Raw genomic sequence first — 24,310 nt, forward strand, 5'->3', positions numbered from 1 at the left:
AAAATGTGTTAACAATAAAAGAAGTTGCAAGGTGTGATGTCTTCTGACTATCACATGTGTTTTGCTTTAAGGGGCCCAGCCAAAGCAAGGTCACTGGCTTATTTTGGAGATGGTGTGGGGCCGATACACATGGATAATGTGAAATGCACTGGGACTGAACAAACATTGTCAAATTGCATCAAGCAAGACATTGGAACACACAACTGTCGACACAGTGAGGATGCAGGTGTGATCTGTGACTATAGTGGCAAAAAAGCAGGAAACCTAGGCAACATCGGTGAACATTTTTGACTTCTATTGACTAGATTAGTTGTTTAAATAATTATTGTGGAGGAAGATTTCCTCTGAGCAGTAGGTTTAGTAAAATCATAAATACCTCTTTATAAATGAGTTTACACTTTTGCTACACCAAGTGTACAGAGGTAATCTTCCCCTGTGTTGATACCTGATCTTGACTATAACTGTGAACAAATGGAAGCTAAATTACTTTTACCTCAAAGGGCCAATTTTGTGAGCTTATGCTGTCGGTGCCAAGCCAGACCCTAAGGATAAGCCCAGGTTGAGACATTGGACTAGCATATTTTACAGAGGGCCTCATTTTGTGCTAAAACAAATGATGTGATTTTCCGATGCTGTGGTTAGAATCTTATGAGTGCCACGGCATTCCTGAAGGCAAAGCTGGAAGTTGTTGCATCTTCCTCTCCATTCCACAAATCCCATTTCCCAAGTGATTTTGTATTTAAATCAGCCATGCAGCGACAGGCATTTGGAGCACTTGAGATCATGTGGAAGGGGTGGTAATTCATTGGTAGAACCTGCCTTCACTGCCCCAAGCACCATGATTGCCACAGATATAAAACATTCTGTGCTTGTAGCCTCAAGGATCAGCAGCCTTCCTTTCATGTAAATATCTCCAGACTAACTTAAATTGAAGCTTTTGCTTAAATCAAAATGTTTGTGCCTCCCTTATTCTGTGAAAGTCTCCACCAACTTCATATCATTTATTTTCCCTACAGCCAAGGTAAATCTCATGGCAGCCAGTGGACAGCATCCCACCCCATGGTTCAGTGATGCCTCCCTGCAGGTTCTCCTCCAGGCCATCAGGGAAAGGCGGGAGGTCCTCTTCCCTGCAGATGGAGTCAGAAGACCCTCCCACCTCACCAAGGTGGCCTGGATGGAGGTAGCGGAGGAGGTCTCGAATCGTGGGGTAATCCTTAGAACATGAGTACAGTGCCGCAAGCGAATCAATGACTTGCTCAGATCAGTGAGGGTAAGTGCTCCTGGCGAGGCTTTAAGGCAGAGGGTATGTGAGGAATGCAGTCGAATGCGTGTGAAGCCTTCGTGCCACTTACTAAATGATGAAGTTTGGCATTGTTTATGTGATTGGATGTGTCGTGCGAAAGACAATGCAGAATGAGTGATATTGATACATATATGCAATGGTTGTGATGCATTATTTGCCATGTCATTAAATCTACACTTTCTGTTGCAGGATAAACGAAGCCAGAAACAGCGTGAGTGTGCTAGAACAGGAGGAGGGGTCCCTGACATCAAGCTACTGACCACGGCTGAGGAGGAGGCCTCTAAGATAGCGAGAGAAGAGGAAGGCAGGGTGATCGGAGATGGTGAGGCAGGAGCCACAAGGTGTATGGATGAAGTGTCACCTCTGTTCTTGCAGCCGTATGCGGAAACTGAAGGAAATTGTGTGACCTCATGTGAAGCACATGCTTGAAGTACCTCTGTTTGTGTCTCCACTTCTGGTGCCCGCATGTGAGCAGCAGAACGCCACGTGGTCCAAGAATCGTCCTCTGGGGAGGAAGAAGAAGCCAACGCCCCAGAGGGTGCACCGTTGCCTGCCTCTTCTTCCACCTCCACCAGCGCAGATACATCCACACAATCCTCGAGGGGTATAAGATTGGAATCTGGGTCACAAGCTGGTGTGAACAACACAGCCACGTCCCAGCAGCTGAGAGCATGCGCCAGCCGGGTTCCCTGACAATCGAAGGACTGCTGGGGACCAGGCCCTTGTTCAGCCCCACATTCATGATGATCCCCAGTTTGTTGCTACGAGACGTCTGCTGGATGTGCAGCAAAGCCATGTGTAAAATATGTCGGAGATACCTGAGGTTATGCGTGACTTTGAGCATGTCATGGAGGAGTCCATGCAATACATGACATGACGTCTGCCATGTCCCAGGTATTTGAGCGTATGGCTTCCTCAGAGTCTGGTGAGCTCCGTGGTGAGTCTGGTTGAGCACTCAAGCCATATGCGATCTGACCTGCACTCCATTGCTGTTGCCATTGGTTCCATGGAGCAGAGTCTAAGTGAGAGGGGGATGCGGAACCTGGACCTCCCTCCAGGTGCTCCTTCCCCTCAGGGAGACAGGCAGGTTCCATCGTGCACACAGATGGAGGAGGAGAGCGTGACAGCTGCCCGGGGCCTTTCTCTCAGGACACCCCCCAGGTGTCTTGTTCTCCCCCCACCGACATTGACCCTCTTACCTCCAGCAGGCGAGCACACAGGAGATACTCAAGAACCATTGCTGCAGACCCCCAGTAGGATGGATCCATCAAGGCCCCGTTCCTCTAGAGGACGCCAGCCACGGTCATCCACAGCAATGGGGCAGTGCACTGAGCAGACTGCCTCCACCTCAGCTGCTAATGTTGAGGTAGCACCTAGACATAGTGGGGGAAAAAAGAAATGGAAACTGTTTTGAGCACGAAGGTTGCACGGGTGATGTAGAAATGTTAATGAATGCAAAGATGTATTAAAACATTTTTATTTCATGCAAAATTTGATCCACTCTCGGTGATGTTTTGCTTGGTTGCAGATGGATACAAAGAAGTTTTTTGCAGGCCCATGGCCAGACTGCAATGATGTTTGCAAGGCAGCTCAGGAAATGTCCAGTGTTCATATCACATTGGAATTTCATCCTTCACTCTTCAATGATGGCTGTTTTACTATTGATGATTAATAACTTTTTACAATACTGTCATGCCTTGCTTTTGTTTTCTATGGTCATAACTTAATGCTGCTTGCAGTGGTGCGTAGTCATATTCATCGTAGCCCATAGATGATTTCAAATTCCAATTGCATGAAAGTGCAGCAATGCATTGTTAAGATTAGAGGGATGAATAAGACCTCATACAAAAGGGAATTTCTCTGGGGTATTGTTATATTTCTCCTTCCAACGTTCCTTTGATGATGTGGCTTATTGTTTTCTGAAACGTGCATAAATTGGGTTCTTCCTGATGCCGCTTGCATGTCTCTCCATGGCTCATATTGGTGATGGCATCGTTGTCATTGTTGTCCTCCTCCTCACCCTGGTTTCATAGTTATCCTCATTGTAGGAAGACTGGTGTTCCTCTGCCTGCAAAATGTTGCTGTGTCTAATTGCAAGTTTGTGCAAGGCACAGCAGACAACGATAATTCGTGACACTCTCTGTGGTGCATACTGAAGAGCCCCTCCAAACTGGTCAAGGCAGCGGAATCGCATTTTCAGTAATGATGGTGTTATGACCAGGTGAAAAAGAGGTCTAGGGTTCCCTTTCAGCCTTCACATATGCATGTTAGAGTTAACTGAATTAGAATTTAAGTTTAAATAAATTTCACTTTTCTCTTTAAACCTAAGAAAGCCTGTTTGTGCTCATTTCTTTTCTTTATAATTGGAAAGCGGTAAACAAGGATTCACCAAGGAGGAGCTAAAACACTGTGTTTAAAAGTAAAACCCTGTTACAGTAAGACCAGGTGAAGGCTGAAAGGGAACCCTAGACCTCTTTTTCACCTGGTCTTACTGTAACAGGGTTTTATTTTTAAACACAGTGTTTTAGCTCCTCCTTGGTGAATCCTTGTTTACCGCTTTCCAATTATAAAGAAAAGAAATGAGCACAAACAGGCTTTCTTAGGTTTAAAGAGAAAAGTGAAATTTATTTAAACTTAAATTCTAATTCAGTTAACTCTAACATGCATATGCGATACACACATACAAATAGAGACAGAAAAGAGCAGAAAAAGATAAAGTGGAAAGGTTTGAGGCAATATCTGAAGAATTTTGTTTTACGGGTCTATGAGCTCATTGTATAGTCCTTACTTGTAGGTAGATCTTGCTTTTTGTTGGGGCCCAATATTCTTCTTAAACCTTGTTCACTGCAGGAGACTTTTCTCTCTTTGTGTTCATGTGTCTTCAATGGATTCTGATGCTGGTGAGAAAGAGATGGGAGCAGACAGGAGAGGCTCTTTACAATCCAGGAGCCAAGAGCTTTCTGCCAGTTCAAACACTGTCTCTACAATTTAAAACTCCCCACTTTGGCCAGCAGGGTGATCATGTGATCAACTAGTTTGACTTGGCCTGTTCTGTGTATTGTATGGGAGCAGGGGATAGCTCCTTTGTTCCAACACTATCTGCTAATATGCAAAAACGTTTTTCTGGCCAGGGGCCTGGCAATTTCTTGTAACAGGCCTTCTCTTCTTTCCAGCAGCAATTTGAAATTTAATGTCCATGTGGCGAGATTAATGTGCCTCATTCTTGGCAGGTGGGGGCCTGCCTGACAATGTGTTCAATTACGGCTCTGGTGGATGCGTGAGCAACATTTTACCTCTCTTCTGCAGAGCTTTAGGGATGACGCACTGGTGTCATCAACCATGTACAACACGGGTAACCTTTAACACCAAGGATTTAGCCGTTCACTTCGGCTTCGGCTGGTTGCTCGAAAATTGCTGGCAGCTGGGAGTTCCTCAAAATGTATGAGTCATGACAGCTCCCTGGGAAACATGCGCAAGCATGCATGATTCTTCTCTTGTGGTCACAAACTTGCTGTACATTTAAAGAGTGGAAGCCTTTGGATTAACAAATACAGCAGGCTGGTCCCAGAGAGCTCTAATGGACACATAAGTCCTGTTGATCAACCCTTGCACTCTAGGGAATCTAGAGATAGCGGCAAAGACCGCAGACCTTGCTGCCTGGCTATCCTCATCTACAGGCAAATAGTTGAAATCATTGGCACGTCAAGAAAAGGCATTGGTCACCTCTTTGATGCACCAGTGGGTCACAGACTGTGAGATGTCACAGATGTCGTCTGTGGATCCCTGGAAGGAGCCACTGGAGAAGAAATTGAGTGCAGCAGTCACCCTGAGGGCAACTGGCATGGAATTCTCACCAAAGTCAAGCAGCTGCAGATCATGTTCCAGGATCCTGCAAATTTCTGTGACCATTTCACGTGACATCATCTCTGGCATTGCCTCTCTGACATTTGTAGGTAATTTGTCCTTGTCCCGAGGATGCGATGACGTGCCAGTACCCGTCTTCGATAATGCCGTTCGTGGATGTTATCATTCAGAGCATTCTCACCTTCTGTTCTGCCTGTTGCATCATGATTTGAGGGAAAAGAGCCCTCCTTAGTCTCCCTCTTTGTTCTTTCTGTACTAGACAAATTGGGTGTATGAGACACTGGCTTTTCTGAACAATAAATAAGCAGAGCATGGCGATTCAGCCCTCTGTTGCTAGTGAGCTGAAGCATTGAGGCAATGAGAGGCTCCCTTATACCTGCCTTCAAATTGCAGCCAGGTAGAAGACACACCCACTGTTGTTTGCCTCCTCCCACTCTCCTTGCAATCCTTGAGTGTCCACGTGGTTCCCATTATCATTGGAGAAGATGCAGAGTGTGTAAATCAGGGCAAGTCTCCCACCTTCCAACCTCCTCCTGCAACCTTCCAGCTTGAACCATCACCCTGATCCATCCAATGTTACCATTACCCTTCCCTCCATTACAATTGAACTCCCCCAATTATCATGCACAGTGTAATCATGCCATCCCTCCCCCTGTTCCTACTCCCATTACTATCGGCATGCCAACTCTCATCCTTGAACCTTCTCACATTCAACTGACCATTGTTGCTGAGTCCCGTTTCCCTGCATATGAAGCTGTCGAATACCCACCCATTAGTCTTGGCCTTCCCCCTACCATTTGAATCCATTTGACCCTATTGACTGTGACTGTTCCCTCTGCTAGCCAGTATCCCTCCCTTTAGGCCTTTGCCAAATATCTTCACACTGTACAGATCTAATCCACCCATCACCTCCGCAGCCATCAAAATGCATCTTCACCATCAACAGCACCATTCAACAACCTGGACGCTCCACTCCACCCTCCGCTGCTCCTCCATGCACCCAATCAACCCCACCCTTCCTTTCCTGAGTACCCTCCGCTGCTCCTCCATGCACCCAATCAACCCCACCCTAGCCTCCCCGACTATCCTGCCCTGCTCCTCCATGTTGCCCCTGCCCATGCCATTGCCATCATCCCGAGATGATTCACTCTTGATGGTGCTGACCTTGGAGGCAAACATCCATTCCAAAGCTGATGTTGGTTTAGCGGATGAGTTAAAGAGAGAAGAGTACAGTGCTGAGACTCAACTGCACAAATCTGACTATTGCACGCCACGTTGAAACATTCGTGACCTGGGTGGCGGGGGAATATCACTCGCTGTTCACTTAATCTGGCAGGTAGGACTAAATCATAACAATGCATAGGGTAATGAGTATTCATGTTATCTAAATGAATGCAAAGCTGCAATCTGCTACCGTGCTGGGGGAGCCCCGAAATACCACAAACCCGCCGACGACTTAATTCCTCTAAAATATCCTGCCATCAGGAATCCGAAAAAGCACCTCCCGCCTAATTATATCACGCTACATGCCACCAAATCCGCCATGGCAGACTGCATAAAATTCCCCGTGTTGATGGCAAAAGGATACCTCATTATGGCTCCGAGAATGGATCTTGCGGCTTTCAGCTCACCTCCCCCATGATGTGCGGCTGGGTGATTTAAAACAGAAACTGCAATGTGTGAGTGTCCTGGCATTCAGCAGCTAGCTCCTTAAAGGTGAGAATCATTTGTCCATTTTTGGTCATGAAGTATTTCTTCACTTATTCTATTGCTTCGTCTGCAATTTTATTGCAAGATTTTGACTGCTTTTGATGTTATTTTTGTTTTGCTTTACAAAACTTTTATTTCCAAACACATGTCTCATAACTGTCTCATTTCCAGCTGCTATCACACTTGTTAACATGGGCAGCATGGGCACTACTTTGGGATTCCAATGACGCTACTAGATTTGGAAGAGGTAAAGAATTTCTTCAGGGAACAAGAGAGGAACTATATCTCATGCATTATGTACGCACATGCCCCTAGCCTAATAGCGACACTTGCTGGCCTAGACATTCCTTCACGGGCATGCCAGAGGAGACCTGTCTTTGGTGCCTCCACTTCAAGAAGGAGGTTGCCACACTCTCTTGGAGACTGGCCTGCGACAACTTATCAGGGTTTTCAAGAGCAGAGATTTGCAGAGAACAACAGTGTACTGAACAGATCATTGCAAGTGACTGTAACCTCTCGCCTGAAAAGCAAAACTCCTTGCACCCATTTCATAAAGTTACGTATCACTTTGCCCACAATAATACCTTGGTGCAGGCATTTGCTGCCATTGGCAGCCACTTACCCTTGAGGGCTTACATCCCTTTAAATTTAAGTTGCTGGCCAACTTTTATTTTTTCTCCAGCATAAGGCCAGAAATGTGCTGAGTGCCTATGCTAATTATTCAAATGAGCTGACCCTAAACTGTCATCTCACTGCTCAGTGGGCTACCTTGGCCAAAGCAGCCAACCAACTTTTCCTTGGTGCATGATTTTGCTACTTTCGTAAAATTGGGTCTTGTGCCTCTGCAGTGCATTTGCATGATATCATTAATCATACTAGCAGCTCACTGATACTGATGAGACACCACTTCTTCATTTTGGTGCACTAGGAAATCCTTCAAAAGTACACCTACTGGTGGTTGGTTAGCTCAAGTGGGACCGTGTTGTACTCCCAACTCCAATGACCATGGGTTTAAGTTCAGCCACCTAACTGGTTTGACAGACCAATTTGTTTACATTTTCTAAAACTCTGAACTTCAAGGGGTAAGGGGAATTTAACCCCCATGACGGATGTGAGAGGGTTGGTGCAGGCGGGGTGGGGTTAGTGGAGGGGGTTTAAAATGTTAAATTTTGTAATGTGATCCCAACCCGCTGTATCAGACCCTGTTGACATTTTTACACTGGTGAGTTGTGTGGCATGCCTGTGTCCTGCACTCGATAGGCACATGATAACATTTAAATCAGGGGCACACAGTGTAGTTGTATTTAAATTTAATGCTGAGTGGGCAAGTTTCCAGATTGGCGGGGACCTTCCCTAATCATTCTCAGCTATGGCCTTCTGCTGTTAGCTTACCCAGCCTGTGACTGGCCAGGCTGTCAATCGTATGAGTGGGAAATAGAGTAAGATAATTAAAATGAGGTCTTGCTGTTAAATTCAGTAGGATCTTCACATTTCCAGGATATCTGTGTTTCCCCCAATCCCATTATCATGCTCCCTCACTGCCTTGCTTCCTTCCTGTAAATATCCAGACCCAAATATTTGGATTTTAAAACAGGAGTTTTCTACCATTTACTTTTGTGTCTTAAATTTTGGAGCCATGAAGAATTACGGTTTTCAATTAGTCCCTATCAACAGGAAAGAAGCATCAGAATTGAGCTCCAACCCAACTTTCTGTTCCAATCCTCTTCTGACCCCCAGCTAGGTTTGATCGCGCCAAAATGTAGTAGTCTTGGCCTCAGCTGACGCCCAAGCTTGTCTGTCTCACTGGGCAAGTTTTGACAGCTCTTGAACTACATGCTGCATGAAGATATTGCACCATTACAGGGTGTTCAGGATTGAAGAACTACTGGTAGGACGAGTCTTGACATGCAGAAGTGCATCTCCCATTAATCAATCATGTGGAGTCCAAATAACATGAAGAAACCTGCACCCCAGTGCAGCCTGCCCTGCCATTAGATCTTGGGCTTCATAAATAGAGTTATTGAGTACAAAAGCAGGGAAGTTATGCTAAACCTTTTTAAAGTTCTGGTTCGGCCACAACTAGAGTATTGCATTCAGTTCTGGTCACAACCCTTTAGGAAGAATGAGCAGGTGTAGAGGTTTAGCAAAATGGTTCCAGGGAAGAGGGATTTTAGCTACAAGGTTAGATTGGAGAAGCTGTGTTTGTTCTCCTTGGAGCAAAGGAGATTGAAGGGGGATTTGCAGATTTGGATAAGGTAGAGAAAGAAAAGTTGTTCCCATTAGTTGATAGTACAAGGGCTAGGGGGCACAGAGTTAAGGTTTTGGCCAAATGTTATGATCCCTGTGGAGACCACCAACAAATGAAAAGAATCATATCTACTGATTGACCCCAATTTAGGAAACAAAATTAAACAGACGAGATTTCAATTTTATAAATTTTACTTTGACATTCAAACCAAAACCAATATAAATTAAACATGAAGCAACAGACAGATCACGGTCTATATTTATATTACAAATTACATCTTAACTATCAGATACAACAAAGATGGGTTTCACGGTTTCACTGGGCAGTCCACTCAGCATATATGGCACTAAATTACAGTCACACAGTTCTTCACAACTCTGAAGTTCCACGGGTAGATTTTCAATTTCTTTCTTCAAGGATTTAGTCACTGTTCTTCTTCTGACTGCAGTTCTCTCTATCCAAACTCCATGGGTGGGGTCTTCACCACAAGATGCACTTCTCCAGAACCTCCTCAGCTCTTCTCACGACGGTCTTGATGGCGTGAATTTACCAGTCTTCCCTTTATCTGAGTCCTTCGGAAACAACCTGTCCACTGTATGGCTGAAACAAAAACAAGAAATGCTGGAATCACTCAGCAGGTCTGGCAGCATCTGTGGAAAGAGAAGCAGAGTTAACGTTTCGGGTCAGCGACCCTTCTTCGGAACTGTATGGCTGAGTCTGGTTAGTCGGCTACTTTAAATAACAGAAACAGCTCCTGGATTCAGTCTTCACTTTCTTCTGCTTGCTAGCACTCCACTCTTGCCTATTTGCCTCATCTGCCTGATCTGTGGAATAAGTAAGAGACACAGAATTGTTGTATGTGCTTTAAAAACATGGATTAATTTTATTCTCTTGCAGAGCCCCTCTGATGGTATATGTACCTTAAGTGGACAAAATGCACAATGCAATTCTTAATACGCTACAGATTCCATCACACTACCCCCCCTAGGGAAAAGAAAGCTTTACTGTAGTAAATATTTCTTTATAATAGTTTAGAAATACAGCAAGTTCCTAACATCATAAACATTTTAACAAATAGTCTATTGCATACTGTACTGGTAACATTTTGAGGTTCATATCCAGACTCCTTTTGAATGAGTTGAGGGTTTCTGCTTCAACTACCCTTTCAGGCAGTGAGTTCCAGACCCCCACCACCCTCTGGGTGAAAAAAATTTTCCTCATATCCCCTCTAATGTTTCGACCATTCACTTTAAATCTATGCCCTCTCATTACTGACCTCCCTGCTAAGGTGAATAGACCCTTCACCTCCACTCTATCCAGGCCCCTCAGATCTCCCCTCAGCCTTCATGGGCAAAGGAGAACAACCCTAGCCTATCCAATCTTTCCTCATAGTTGCATTTTGCCAGTTCTGGCAACATCCTCGTAAATCTCCTCTGTACCCTCTCTAGTGCAATTCCATCCTTTCTGTAATGAGGTGACTAGAACTGCACACAGTATTCAGGTTGTGGCCTAACCAATGTGTTAGACAGTTCCAGCATAACCTCCATGCTCTTATATTTTATACCTCAGCTAATAAAGGAAAGGATTCCATATGCCTTCTTAAACACTTTATCGACTCTGACTCTGACCTGTCCTGCTACCTTCAGGGATCTGTGGACATTCACTCCAAAGTCTCTCACTCCCTTTAAACTTCTCAGTATTTTCCCATTAATCGTGTATTCCTTTGCCTTGTTTGACCTTTCCAAATGCATCACCTCACACTTCTCTAGGTTGAATTCCAATAGCCAATTTTTTGCCCATCTGACCAGACCATCAATATCTTCCTGCAGCCTACAGCTGTCCTCGCAATCTACCACATGGCCAATCTTTGTGTCGTCTGCAAACTTCTGGATCATGCCCCCTACATTTACGCCCAAATCATTAATATATACCACAAAAAGCAGGGGACCCAGTACTGAGCCCTGCTGAACACCACTGGAAATAGCCCTCCAGTCGCTAAAACATCTGTCAACAATTACCCTTTGTTTCCTGCCACTCGGCCAATTTTGTATCCACCTTGCTGCATTTCCCTGGATCCCATGGGATTTTATTTTTTTAACCAGTTTGCCATGTGGGACCATGTCAAAAGCCTTTCTAAAATCCATGTAGACCACATCAACTGCACTACCCTCATCTATCTTCCTTGTTACATGTTAAAAAAATTTGATCAAGTTGGTCAAACAAGATCTTCCCTTAACAAATCCATGCTGACTATCTTTGATTAGCCTGTGCCTTTCTAAGTGACAGTTTATCCTGTCTCTCAGAATAGATTCCAATAATTTGCCCACTACTGAGGTTAGACTGACTGGCCTGTAATTATTTGGTCTATCCCTCGCTCCCTTTTCAAACAGAGGTACAACGTTAGCAGTTCTCCAAACCTCCGGCATCACACCTATATCCAGTGAGGACTGGAAAATGATGGTCAGATCTTCTGCTATTTCTTCTCTGGCTTCTTTTAACAGCCTAAACATTTCATCCGGCCCTGGTGATTTATCTATTTTCAAGGATGCTAATCCCATTAATACTTCCTCTCTCCCTATAGGTTACCTTTTTGATCTTTAATGGGCCCTACTCTCTCCTTAGTAATCCTCTTACTCTGGATATATTGATAATACATCCTTGGATTCACCTTGATTTTGCTTGCCAATATTCTTTCATGCCCTCTCTTTGCTTTCCTAATTTCCTTTTTGATTTCATCCCTCCAGTTTCTATACTCATCTCAGTTTTCTGTAGTATTGAGTTCTCGGTGTCGGACATAAGCTTTCCTTTTCTGCCTTATCATACCCTATAAGCTCCTTGACATCAATGGGGCTCTAAATTTGGCCGTCTCACTCTTTTTCTTTCTGGGAACATGTTTACTCTGAACCCCTTGAATCTCCCCTTTGAATTCCTCCCACTGCTCTGATACTCATTTACCTTCAAGTTGCTGTTTCCAGTCCAATTTTGCTAGATCACTCCTCAGTTTATTAAAATTGGCCTTGCCCCAACTGAGAACTCTAACTCCTGTTCTATCTCTGTCCTTTTCCATAACTATGTTAAAATTGACTGCCACTCCTTTCATCTTCATTTCTTAAAACTAAGTCTAAAACTTGCTACATACTGGGCATCATGGGCTAAATTTTATAAGCCCGCTGCCGAAATCAGCGGTGGGCGAAAAAAATGGTGGCCTGCCCATGCGGGCCACATGCCAAACAGCTTCTGCGATTCCAAGCATAGTCTGTCCTGTGCTCATTTAAATAGCCAGGGCAGACGACCCCCACTGCCACCCCCCCCCTCCTCCAATCACAGGGCGGGGGTAGGCTGTCTGGCCCCGGCAATGCCGTCAGCTGCCTGTGCGTAGGCGCTGATGCCATTTTTCAAGGGCTATTAGCCCTACTGGCAAATTTGAATATTTTTTGAAATTAAATAAATACATCTCTTTTGCCCCTTTCCCCTGAAAATAACAATAACATTAATTATTTGCCCTTTCCCCCTCCAAATCACTGACCTTTACCACCTGACCTTTCCCCCCAACAACTGCACAAACTTTAAACTATAACCCTTCCCACCAACCCCTACACCCATGATGGTAATTTGACCCCATCCACCACCCCACTGCACTGAGAAAGATACCTCCTCCCCCACTCCCCACTAGTGTTGCGCCTCGTTCAAGTTTTCAGAGGCTTTCGCCGTGTATCTTCAGAGAGCAGGTGTTCCCTCTCTCTCTCTCACTCCAGCTGCCATTGCTGAGTGTCTTCTTTTACTGCTTGCCCTGAGGCTGCACTCCAGTGGCTTCTCTTCTTACAGCCTGTTTGAAGCCACAACCTGAGGGTTCCTTCCTTACAGCCTGTTTTCACCAGAAAGTCTGTTAAATTTATTGCAACATAGAATTCAACAGTTTATTGTCCTGCTTCAAAATGCAGAGACTAGTAGTCTTGAGTTCCACAAAGCTCATTGGCCTTTCCATTGTCCTCAGGTGTTAACACCTGCCTGGTCAATCTGCATGTTCTTCATGGCTGTTTTTCTTCTACAATCCAATAGTGTGGGAAGGTGAAACCCATTGTTCTTCAGGTGTTAGTACTGTAGCCTCTGTTCTTCAGAAAACAATCTTTGATCTGTTCTCTCTGTTGTCCTGGTAACATTTTACAGAGTGGAGGTGAGGTCAGTTGACCTTCTGGATTCCATCTTGAACTTTTTTTTAAAATTGCCATCTTTAAGACATAACCATGCTATAAGGCCCAGTGTTCATAACAGGTAGAATTTTCATAACTCAGTGCCTTCCTTCTCTTTCTTACCCTTTCTTTAAACTCTGGAAAGAGTATCAGCAATTATGTTGCTATTCCCTGCAAAATACACAACTTTCAGTACAAATGACTATAACACCAAACTCCAACAAAACAGTCAGAGAAACACAGATGGATTGTGATCTGTATAAATCAATATTTCTCCCTGACTATTGGTTGCATATACCTCAAACTGTGTAAAGCCAGTACAAGACTTAAAGTCACTTTCTCGATAGTTGAGTACCATGTTTGATGTTTATTGAGCTTCCTAGAGAAGTAGCTAATGGCGGTTCCATACCAGCACCTTCATCCTGGAGCAGTACTGCTCCTACCCCTACATCACTTGCATCAATAGCCACTTTGAATGTTTTATTAAAGTCTGGCCCTGCAAGAATTAGTTCTTTTACTAAAATGGCTTTTAATTTCTCAAATGCTGTTTGGCACGACTCTGACCATTCAAACTTCATATTCTTCTTTAACAGAGTAGTCAATGGGGTGACTACTGTGCTGAAATTAGAGACAAATTTCCTCCAGAACCCACAGATACCCAGGAACCATACACTTCTTTCTTTTTCTTGGGTACAGGAAAATCTATTGTCACCTGAACCTTGGCCTCTCATGGTAATACTTGATCTTGACCCATGCTATGTCCTAAATAAGTGACTTTGGCTTTGACAAACTCACTCTTTGCCAGGTTTATGACAAGTTTAGCTTTGGCCAGCCTGTCAAATAGAACTCTTAAATGCCGGACATGATTATGCCAAGTGTCGCTGTGTACCAATAGGTCATAGAGTCATAGATAGAGTCATAGAGTCGTACAGCATAAAAACAGGTCCTTCGGCCCACCACGTCCATGCCAACCATAATGCCTATCTATACTAATCCCACCTGCCTGCATTAATTCCATATCCCTCTATGCCTTGCTCTTTCAAGTACCTGTCCAGATGCCTCTTAAATGTTGCTACTGTTCCTGCCTCCACCACCTCCTCTGGCAGCTCATTCCAGAAATCCGCCATTCTTTGTGTGAAAAATTTACCCCCTTGATCCCCTTTAAATCTCCTCCCTCTCACCTTAAACCTATGCCCTCTAGTTTTAGTCACCTCTACCATGGGAAACAGACTCTGGCTATCTACCCTATCTATGCCTCTCATAATTTTATATACCTCTATCATGTCCCCTCTCAGCTTCCTTTGCTCCAGAGAAAACAGACCCAGCCTATCCAAGGTCATCGACGTACATAATACAATTACCCAACCCGGCAATCACTTGATTGGTCAATCTTTGAAATGTGGCTGGTGCACCTTTCATATTAAATGGCATGACTTTACACTAGAACAGACCATCTTTGTCACAAAAGCAGAAATTTCTTTAGATTGGTTAGTCAAGGGGACTTGCCAATATTCCTTTAGCAAATCAATCTTGCTAACAAAGGCTAAGTTCCTTACCCTATCAATACAATCCTCACGCCTTGGGATTGGATAAGAATCCGTCTTAGTTATCACATTAACCTTTTGGTAATTAATGCAGAATCTTTGAGAACCCTCTGGTTTTGGTACGAAAACAACAGGAGAACTCCAACTACTTTGACTAGGTTGATTTATATCATTATTTAATATATATTGAACCTCTTCCCTGACTTTAGCCAGTTTGCTTGGATTGAGTCTGTATGGATTTTGTTTAATTGGTTTAGCTTCTCCTACATCAACCTGATGAATCGCCAGAGAAATTTGACCTAGCTTATTTGCTTATCCTCCCTCAATAGGTCAGTTATGTCTTTCCTCTGGTGCTCAGGTTGGTGGTGCAGCACTTCATCCAGACCCTCTAACATCTCTGTGTTTGCCAGCTTCGCCATAGGAGGCTGAATCTGAGAACACTCAGTCTCAGACCCATCATCTGATTGATCACATGCACCAGCATCACCATCAACATTCTCTACCACCTGTGCTACACCTACTGGCTGACTATGGTCATTGTCATAGTACCTCTTCAGCATATTCAAATGACACACCCTTTCACTTTTCCATCTGTGTGGGGTACTAACCAAATAGTTCACCTCACTGAATTTCCTTTTGATACAGTAAGGTACATTAAACCTATCTTTCAATGGTTCACTATGCAAAGACAGGAAAACTAGCATCTTATCACTGGGTTGAAAACTACATGCCTTAGCTGTTCTATCCGCTTGTGCTTTCATCACCTGCTGAGAAACCTTGAGATGTTCTCCGACCATCTCACAAGTTTTTAAGAGTCTTTCTCAAAAATCTGACACATAATCTAGGAGGTAGTTTCCTCCTCCCTTGCCAAAAATCTCTGCATAAGGAGTTTAAGAGGACCCCTAACCTCATGCCCATTGATCAATTTGAAGGAACTTAAGCCAATAATTTGATGTGTCCCTGGTTGCAAACAAGAAAAATTATGTCCCTTTATCCCAATCATGGAGATACTCAAAACAATAGGCCCTAATCATACTCTTCAGGGTTTGGTTATATCTCTCCAAAGCACCTTGTGACTGCAGGTGATAAGCAAATGACTTGAGCTGTTTCACTCCCAAAGCACACATGACCTCCTGAAATACCATCTGACATGAAACGTGACCCCTGGTCAAACTGTATTTCTTTTGGCAACCCATACCTAGTGAAAAACTGGACCAACTCCTCAATCACAGCTATCACTGAGATCTTCATCAATGGTACTGCCTCTGGAAATCGGGTGGACAAATCCATGATGATCAGGAGATAATTATGAGCTGATTTAGCTGTAGGTAAGGGTCCAACACAATCCACAAGAACCCTACTAAATGGTTCATCAAATGCTGGTATCAGTATTAATGGGGCTTGCTTAATCCAAGGCTGTGGCTTCCCAATCATCTGACATATGTGACATGTCTTACAAAAGTCAACCACAGCCCTATGCAGCTTCGGCCAGTTAAAATGTGCCATAACCCATTTTGAATCTTCCCAATACCCAAATGACCTGCAACTGGAATCTCATGGGCAATTCTCAAAATTTCACTATGGTAGCAATGAGGGACAACAATTTGCTGGACTACAGCCCAATCCTCATCAGCAGGAGGTCTTTATTTCCTCAACTAAATGTCATTCTTGACATAATAACACTCAGCGACTTTTTCAACCTCTGTCTCAGACTATGCCGTCTGAGACAAGCTTCTCAATTCAGGATCTGCCTGTTGTGCCTCAAAGAGGATCTACTAAACAATTGACCATTGTTAACCTTGGAGCCTTTACCACCAACATCTCCATCTAAATCCTTGGAAAAAGTTTCAGCCAACCAAGTATCTGAATTATCCTCCACAACAACTGAATCCATCTCATCTTGTTTAACAATGTTCGGCACCATTTATGACTCCTCAGATGCTGAAGCAGTCCGTATCCACATGCAGCAAGAGCTGGACAACATTCAGGCTTAGGCTGATATGTGGCAAGTAACATTCACATTACACAAGCGCCAGGCAATGACCATCTCCAACAAGAGAGAATCCAACCATCTCCCCTTGACATTTAATGGCATTTCTATCGTTGAATCCTCCATCATCAACATCCTGGGGGCTACCATTGACCAGAAACTTAACTGGACTAGCCATATAAATGCTATGGCTACAAGAGCAGGTCAGAGTCTGGGAATTCTGTGGCGAGTAACTCACCACCTGACTCTCCAAAGCCTGACCACCATCTACAAGGCACAATTCAGGAGTTTGATGGGATACTCTCCACTTGCCTGGATGAGTGCAGTCCTAACACTCAAAAGGTTCGACACCATTCAGGACAAAGCAGCCTACTTGATCCCCACCCACCACCTTAAACAGTCACTCCCTCCAGCACCAGCACAGTGGCAGGAGTGTGTACCAACTACAAGATGCACTGCAGCAATTCATCAAGGCTTCTTCGACAGCACCTTCCAAACCCGCGACCTCTACCTCCTAGAAGGACAAGGGTGCAGGAGATGCATGGCAACACCACCATCTGCAAGTTCCCCTCCAAGTCACACGTCATACAAGTTAGGAGCAGGGTAGTCCACTCGGCCCCTCGAGCCTTCTCTGCCATTCAACAAGATCATGCCTGATCTGATTGTAACCTCAACTCAACATTCCCACCTACCCCCAATAACTTTTCACCTACTTGCTTATCACAAATCTATCTACCTCTGCCTTAAAAATATTTAAAGACTGTGCTTCTACCACCTTTTCAGGAAGAGAATTCCAAAGATTCACGACCCTCTGAGAGAAATAATTTCTCCTCATCTCTAAAATGGGCGATCCCTTATTTTTAAACAGTGATCCCTAGTTCTAGATTTTCCTACAAAAGTAAATATCCTTTCCACATCCACTCTGTCAAAACTCCTCAGAATCTTATATGTTTCAATTAAGTCACCTCTTACTCTTCTAAACTCCAGAAGATACAATCCTACCCCGTCCAATCTTTCCTCATAAGACAATTATCAGCGAACATCCCCACTTCTGACCTTATGATGAAAGGAAGGTTAATCATGAAGCAGCTGAAGATGGTTGGGCCCAGGACACTACCTTGAGGAATTACTGCAGTGATGTCCTGGACCTCCAACAACTACAACCATCTTCCTTTGCGCTAGGTATGACTCCAACCAGCGGAGAATTTCCCCCCGATTCCCATTAACTCCAGTTTTGCTAAGGCTCCTTGATACCATACTCTGTCAAATGCTGCCTTGATGTCAAGAGCAGTCACTCCCACTTCACCTCTGGAATTCAGCTCTTTTGTCCATGTTTGGACAAAGGCTGTAATGAGGTCAGGAGCTGAGTGGCCCTGGCGAAACCCAAACTGAGCGTCAGTGAGCAGGTTATTGTTGAGCAAGTGCCGCTTGATAGCACTGTCAACAACCCCTTCCATCACTTTACTGAGGATTGAGAGTAGACTGATGGGGCGGTAATTGGCCGGGTTAGATTTATCCTACTTTTTGTGTACAGAACTTACTTGGGGGCAATTTTCCACATTACTGGGTACATACCAGTGTTGCAGCTGTACTGGAACAGCTTGGCTAGGGACGTGGCTAATTCTGGAGCACAAGTCTTCAGTACTATTGCTGGAATGTTTTCAGAGCCCATAGCCTTTGCAGTATCCAGTGCCTTTAGCCATTTCTTGATATCATGTGGAGTGAATCACTCACGTTGTCCTGATTTCTGTTGTAATCTTCACGGAAGATTCATGGAACCACTGGAGAAATGGCATCAAAGGCAATTTTCAGCTAATTATACCTCTGCTTTGTTGGGGAATTCACTGATCACACACTCAAGTTGCAGCAGGATATGAGGCTATGGTACACCAGCAGAAACTTAGGACAGTAGTATTTAGATGTAGATTGAAGAAGCTCACAGACAAGGTAGATGTGTACCTAACCAAAAATCCATCCCATGTTTCAGTAAAGGACTATGCATTATGCAGCTAGACTTTGTCCTGATTTTAAGTGTGACTCCTCTTGTCTCCAGTGGTTCCATTAATGACCTGCTCTCACGAGAAGTGCGTGTTGGGAAATCATGGCTCCTGTCCCAACTTATTACTCCCTACATGTTCTGCTCCCCATTGAGAGCACCTGCCTAGGATTTTCAATTACAAATTGGAGATGCAATGTTTGTTCTGCTGTAGGTACAAGTGAAGCAATAAAAAAGCTGGACAGTTGTGTCAGGCCTTGGCGCGAGTCATCAGTAAACATGGGACAGGTTGGTAGGCAGAACTTATTGGCATGGATACTTGGGCCATCTACTTGGTAATTATCAGTCTCTCAATAATCCTGTCATAATGAAAATAGTCCAAATATCCTAAGTCTCAACACATGATTATAGTTACCCAACCCTGCTGTCATCCTCGTGATTCTACGCTTATGCTTTCCATGGTCCTAATGCCCTTTCTATAATGGGGTGCCAAAATTACACACTTTACTCTAACCAAAGCATTGAACAAATTTATTATCTTCACTATTGGGTTATATACCCCTAACTATAAGCCCAAAATGTGGTTGGCCAGTTTTTTATAGCTTTATTCAGCTCAATCTGTACTTTCTCAGCTTTAAGGACATTTAAGCACAGGAGAAGACAATTTTGGCTAACTGTGCCTGTACCAGTGGCAGCTTCACAATATTAAAGGCAAAGAGCAGGTTTAAATTAGACCGCTATTTATTGAACTTTGTCCATATCCTTTAATACTTTTCTTCTGCAAGTGTTTATCTAACTCCTTCTTAAATGTTACAATTGACACAGTTTCAATAGCTGCTTGTTGTAATATTTGCATTAAAAAAAAGGGTTAGATTTTAATTTGGTTGTGCACTGGACCCAGAAGCTGCCAAAATAGGTAAGTTTTTTACTTTCCTTGTGGGGCCTCCTTGCACCCCACCCCCCATCCACCATCCCCTCCACATTTCTACTCGCAAGACCCTCCCAAAACCTTCTCCCTGTCACTTGCGGACCATTCCTTTGCTCCCAACCTGCAGCCAACTTTCCCCTCCCAGCAGACAGCCCGCTGCCGCTTCCCACCAGTTTTGGGTGAGCAACATAATGGGGACATGCAGGTGAGGCCCAGAAGTTAAAGTCACCAGGGTCTCACACTGCTGAGGTATTGGGGAATTGGCACTTACCTTGGCCCGGGTTAAATTCAAGCTCACAGTATTGGCGCTGTTGCTTCATTGGTGGCCAAGTGCCACTCCTCAGTGAAGTGTTACCCCATACAGACCAGAAGTTGCTAGGTTTGATTTCCAATTTGTGGTGAGGTAAATGTTCTCAGCCAGAGCAGCAGCAGTTAAGCCACTGCAATTGGACTCAGTGCTCCTGGCAAGCCAAGAGAAAAATCAACCAGGTTTCTTGCTCCCAATCTTTATCAAGTGCAAACAGCTGAAATGTACATGTTTACAGGAACCAAGTGCAGACATAATCTGGCTGCCCTTCATAGATGAATAGCATGCTGACACTTCCTGTTTGGGTTCACACAGGAAGAATGACCACTTGAGTGAGGTACTGGAGGTTCTATGGAGCAGTACCTCAGCAAGAGTCAGCACCTTCAATGCCAAGATTTTCAATTACAAGTTACAGCTGTGTGCTGTGCTGTAGGTACAAGAGAAGCAATGAAAGAGCTGAACAGTTGTGTGAGGAGAAATAGGGTGAAACTAAGAAACTGTACAAAATTTGGAGAAAAAGCCATCAGTGCCATAATTTCTATTGACTGCTTAGATTATACTTGGAAATTACTATTCATTTGGTGATTTTTTGTTGTTGTCATTGTTCAAGGCTTTGGCAAGCACACATTCCAAAATGAATAACTTCGGGTGCCATTGCTTTTAATCATTTTAGGATCCGTGTCCTCTGTCTGTGGCTTACGATTACTGAACCAACGGCAGAAACGGATTATTGGTGGCAAAAATTCATTAAGGTCAGTAAGTATATTATTTCAAAACGGCTTTTTTCCCTCGGAAATCGTTAACCAGGTAATTTACACTTCATTTAACGTAAAGTAACGTTGCTGTCAGAGTGCATTAACTCAGGGTGTTATAACGTATGCACAAACGTTGTCCTGTTGTCCCAGTCAATGGGTTGGTAAAGCATGCATGTTTAAGCAGTTGTGCAAAGGTCCATCACAGTACTTGAGAGAATTGATACACAAAGATCTCTGCTAAAGCTTGCTGGTATAATTTGATCAGACATATAAAATGTTACCGGTACCATATGTGTATTGAACTAAACAGTTTTTAAACACTTGATGAATTATCATATGATCAGAACAACTATCATTGTAAATGCTCTGCTTGAATTTCATTCCCTGTTTAAACTACAAAGATACCTCTGATGTCAAGGGTGCCATCTATGGTATTTTCATGGCAGGACCAAGGGCATGGGCCAGAAGTAAAGCCTCAGTTCCCTGGACTACAGAATGGAAAAACCAGGCAGGGTTCTTGCTCCTGATGACTATCCAATGATAACTTTGGGACAGTGTATGTCTGCTATGATCAAGTACAAACAAGAGCAATCCTAGCTCTGCTGCCCTTCATGCTTGAACAACCATGCATCCAGTAACACAGAACACTGCCTCATGTGATGGTTTTGTTCTCTGCTTTTGGAGACAAGACTGCTGCCAGTTTCAGTGGATGCCAGAGGTAACATTTTAATCCCCGGACAGGTTGAGCTCTCAGTGAAGCTATGTAGGACAACAATGTTGTTTATACACTGTTGGTCTGTATGGAATTGCACCCAACATTGAGGACCATCTTGAGCCTCTGTGGAACATAAAGTGGCTTACACCACATTTCAATAAGTTGCTTTGAATTTGCCAATAAGGTTCAAACCAGAAAATTGAGCACATAATCTAAACTGATAGTACTGAAAGAGTGCTGCACTGTTAGAGGTGCCATCTTTTAGGTAAGATGTTAAACAGAGGCCTCATCTGCCCTCTAAAGTGGACATAAAGGATTCCATGGAACTATTTCAAACAAGGTCAGGGGAGTTCTGCCTGGTATCCTGGCCAATATTTATCCCTCAAAAAACATCATTAAAAAAAATCAGATTATCTAATCATCCGGAGGACATAGGTGAGGTTTTGAATGATTACTTTTCATCTGTGTTCACTGTGGAGAAGGACGATGCAGGTGTAGAGATCAGGGAGGGGGATTGTGATATACTTGAACAAATTAGCATTGAAAAGGAGGAAGTATTAGCTGTCTTAGTGGGCTTAAAAGTGGATAAATCCCCGGCCCAGATGAGATGTATCCCAGACTACTATGTGAGGCACGGGAGGAGATAGCAGGGGCTCTGACACAAATTTTCAAATCCTCGACGAGAATGGTCCTAAAGGAAGAGTGCTAAATTGGGGGAAGGCCAACTATACCAAAATTCGGCAGGAGCTGGGGAATGTAGATTGGGAGCAGCTGTTTGAAGATAAATCCACATTTGATATGTGGGAGGCTTTTAAGGAGAGGTTGATTAGCGTGCAGGAGAGACATGTTCCTGTTAAAATGAGGGATAGAAATGGCAAGATTAGGGAACCATGGATGACAGGTGAAATTGTGAAACTAGCTAAGAGGAAAAAGGAAGCAATACATAAGGTCTAGGCGGCTGAAGAAAGACGAAGCTTTGGAAGAATATCGGGAATGTAGGACCAATCATAAACGAGGAATTAAGAGGGCTAAAAGGGGTCGTGAAATATCTTTAGCAAACAGGATTAAGGAAAATCCCAAAGCCTTTTATTCATATATAAGGAGCAAGAGGGTAACTAGAGAAAGGATTGGCCCACTCAAGGACAAAGGAGGAAAATTATGCGTGGAGTCAGAGAAAATGGGTGAGATTCTAAACGAGTATTTTGCATCGGTATTCACCGAGGAGAGGGACATGACGGATGTTGAGGTTAGGGATAGATGTTTGATCACTCTAGGTCAAGTCGGCATAAGGAGGGAGGATGTGTTGGGTATTCTAAAAGGCATTAAGGTGGATAAGTCCCCAGGTCCGGATGGGATCTATCCCAGGTTACTGAGGGAAGCGAGAGAGGAAATAGCTGGGGCCTTAACAGATATCTTTGCAGCATCCTTAAACACGGGTGAGGTCCCGGAGGACTGGAGAATTGCTAATGTTGTCCCCTTGTTTAAGAAGGGTAGCAGGGATAATCCAGGTAATTATAGACCGGTGAGCCTGACGTCAGTGGTAGGGAAGCTGCTGGAGAAGATACTGAGGGATAGGATCTATTCCCATTTGGAAGAAAATGGGCTTATCAGTGATAGGCAACATGGTTTTGTGCAGGGAAGGTCATGTCTTACCAACTTAATAGAATTCTTTGAGGAAGTGACAAAGTTGATTGATGAGGGAAGGGCTGTAGATGTCATATACATGGACTTCAGTAAGGCGTTTGATAAGGTTCCCCATGGTCGGTTGATGGAGAAAGTGAAGTCGCATGGGGTCCAGGGTGTACTAGCTAGATGGATAAAGAACTGGCTGGGCAACAGGAGACAGAGAGTAGCAGTGGAAGGGAGTTTCTCAAAATGGAGACGTGTGACCAGTGGTGTTCCACAGGGATCCATGCTGGGACCACCGTTGTTTGTGATATACATAAATTATTTGGAGGAAAGTATAGGTGGTCTGATTAGCAAGTTTGCAGACGACACTAAGATTGGTGGAGTAGCAGATAGTGAAGGGGACTGTCAGAGAATACAGCAGAATATAGATAGATTGGAGAGTTGGGCAGAGAAATGGCAGATGGAGTTCAATCCGGGCAAATGCGAGGTGAAGCATTTTGGAAGATCCAATTCAAGAGTGGACTATACAATAAATGGAAAAGTCCTGGGGAAAATTGATGTACAGAGAGATTTGGGTGTTCAGGTCCATTGTTCCCTGAAGGTGGCAACGCAGGTCAATAGAGTGGTCAAGAAGGCATACGGCATGCTTTCCTTCATCGGACGGGGTATTGAGTACAAGAGTTGGCAGGTCATGTTACAGTTGTATAAGACTTTGGTTCGGCCACATTTGGAATACTGCGTACAGTTCTGGTCGCCACATTACCAAAAGGATGTAGATGCTTTGGAGAGGGTGCAGAGGAGGTTCACCAGGATGTTGCCTGGTATGGAGGGCGCTAGCTATGAAGAGAGGTTGAGTAGATTAGGATTATTTTCATTAGAAAGACAGAGGTTGAGGGGGGACCTGATTGAGGTGTACAAAATCATGAGAGGTATAGACAGGGTGGATAGCAAGAAGCTTTTTCCCAGAGTGGGGGATTTAATTACTAGGTTTCACGAGTTCAAAGTGAGAGGGGAAAGGTTTATGGGGGATATGCGTGGAAAGTTCTTTACGCAGAGGGTGGTGGGTGCCTGGAACGCGTTGCCAGCGGAGGTGGTAGACGCGGGCACGATAGCATCTTTTAAGATGTATCT

At 44.0% G+C, this 24,310-nt stretch overlaps 1 protein-coding gene across 1 annotated transcript in view; it reads left to right on the forward strand.

Annotated features, from left to right (window-relative positions):
* Positions 1-24,310, forward strand: part of prss12 (serine protease 12) — a 224,670-nt gene that overhangs the window by 155,529 nt on the left and 44,831 nt on the right. The window contains exons 9-10 of the mRNA XM_068017768.1: positions 72-277; positions 20,754-20,832. Of these exons, the coding sequence (XP_067873869.1) occupies positions 72-277; positions 20,754-20,832 (285 nt within the window). The remainder of the gene's footprint in view (positions 1-71; positions 278-20,753; positions 20,833-24,310) is intronic.

This window comes from Heterodontus francisci, chromosome 1 (assembly GCF_036365525.1).
Source record: "Heterodontus francisci isolate sHetFra1 chromosome 1, sHetFra1.hap1, whole genome shotgun sequence".
Taxonomy (NCBI): Eukaryota; Metazoa; Chordata; class Chondrichthyes; order Heterodontiformes; family Heterodontidae; genus Heterodontus; species Heterodontus francisci.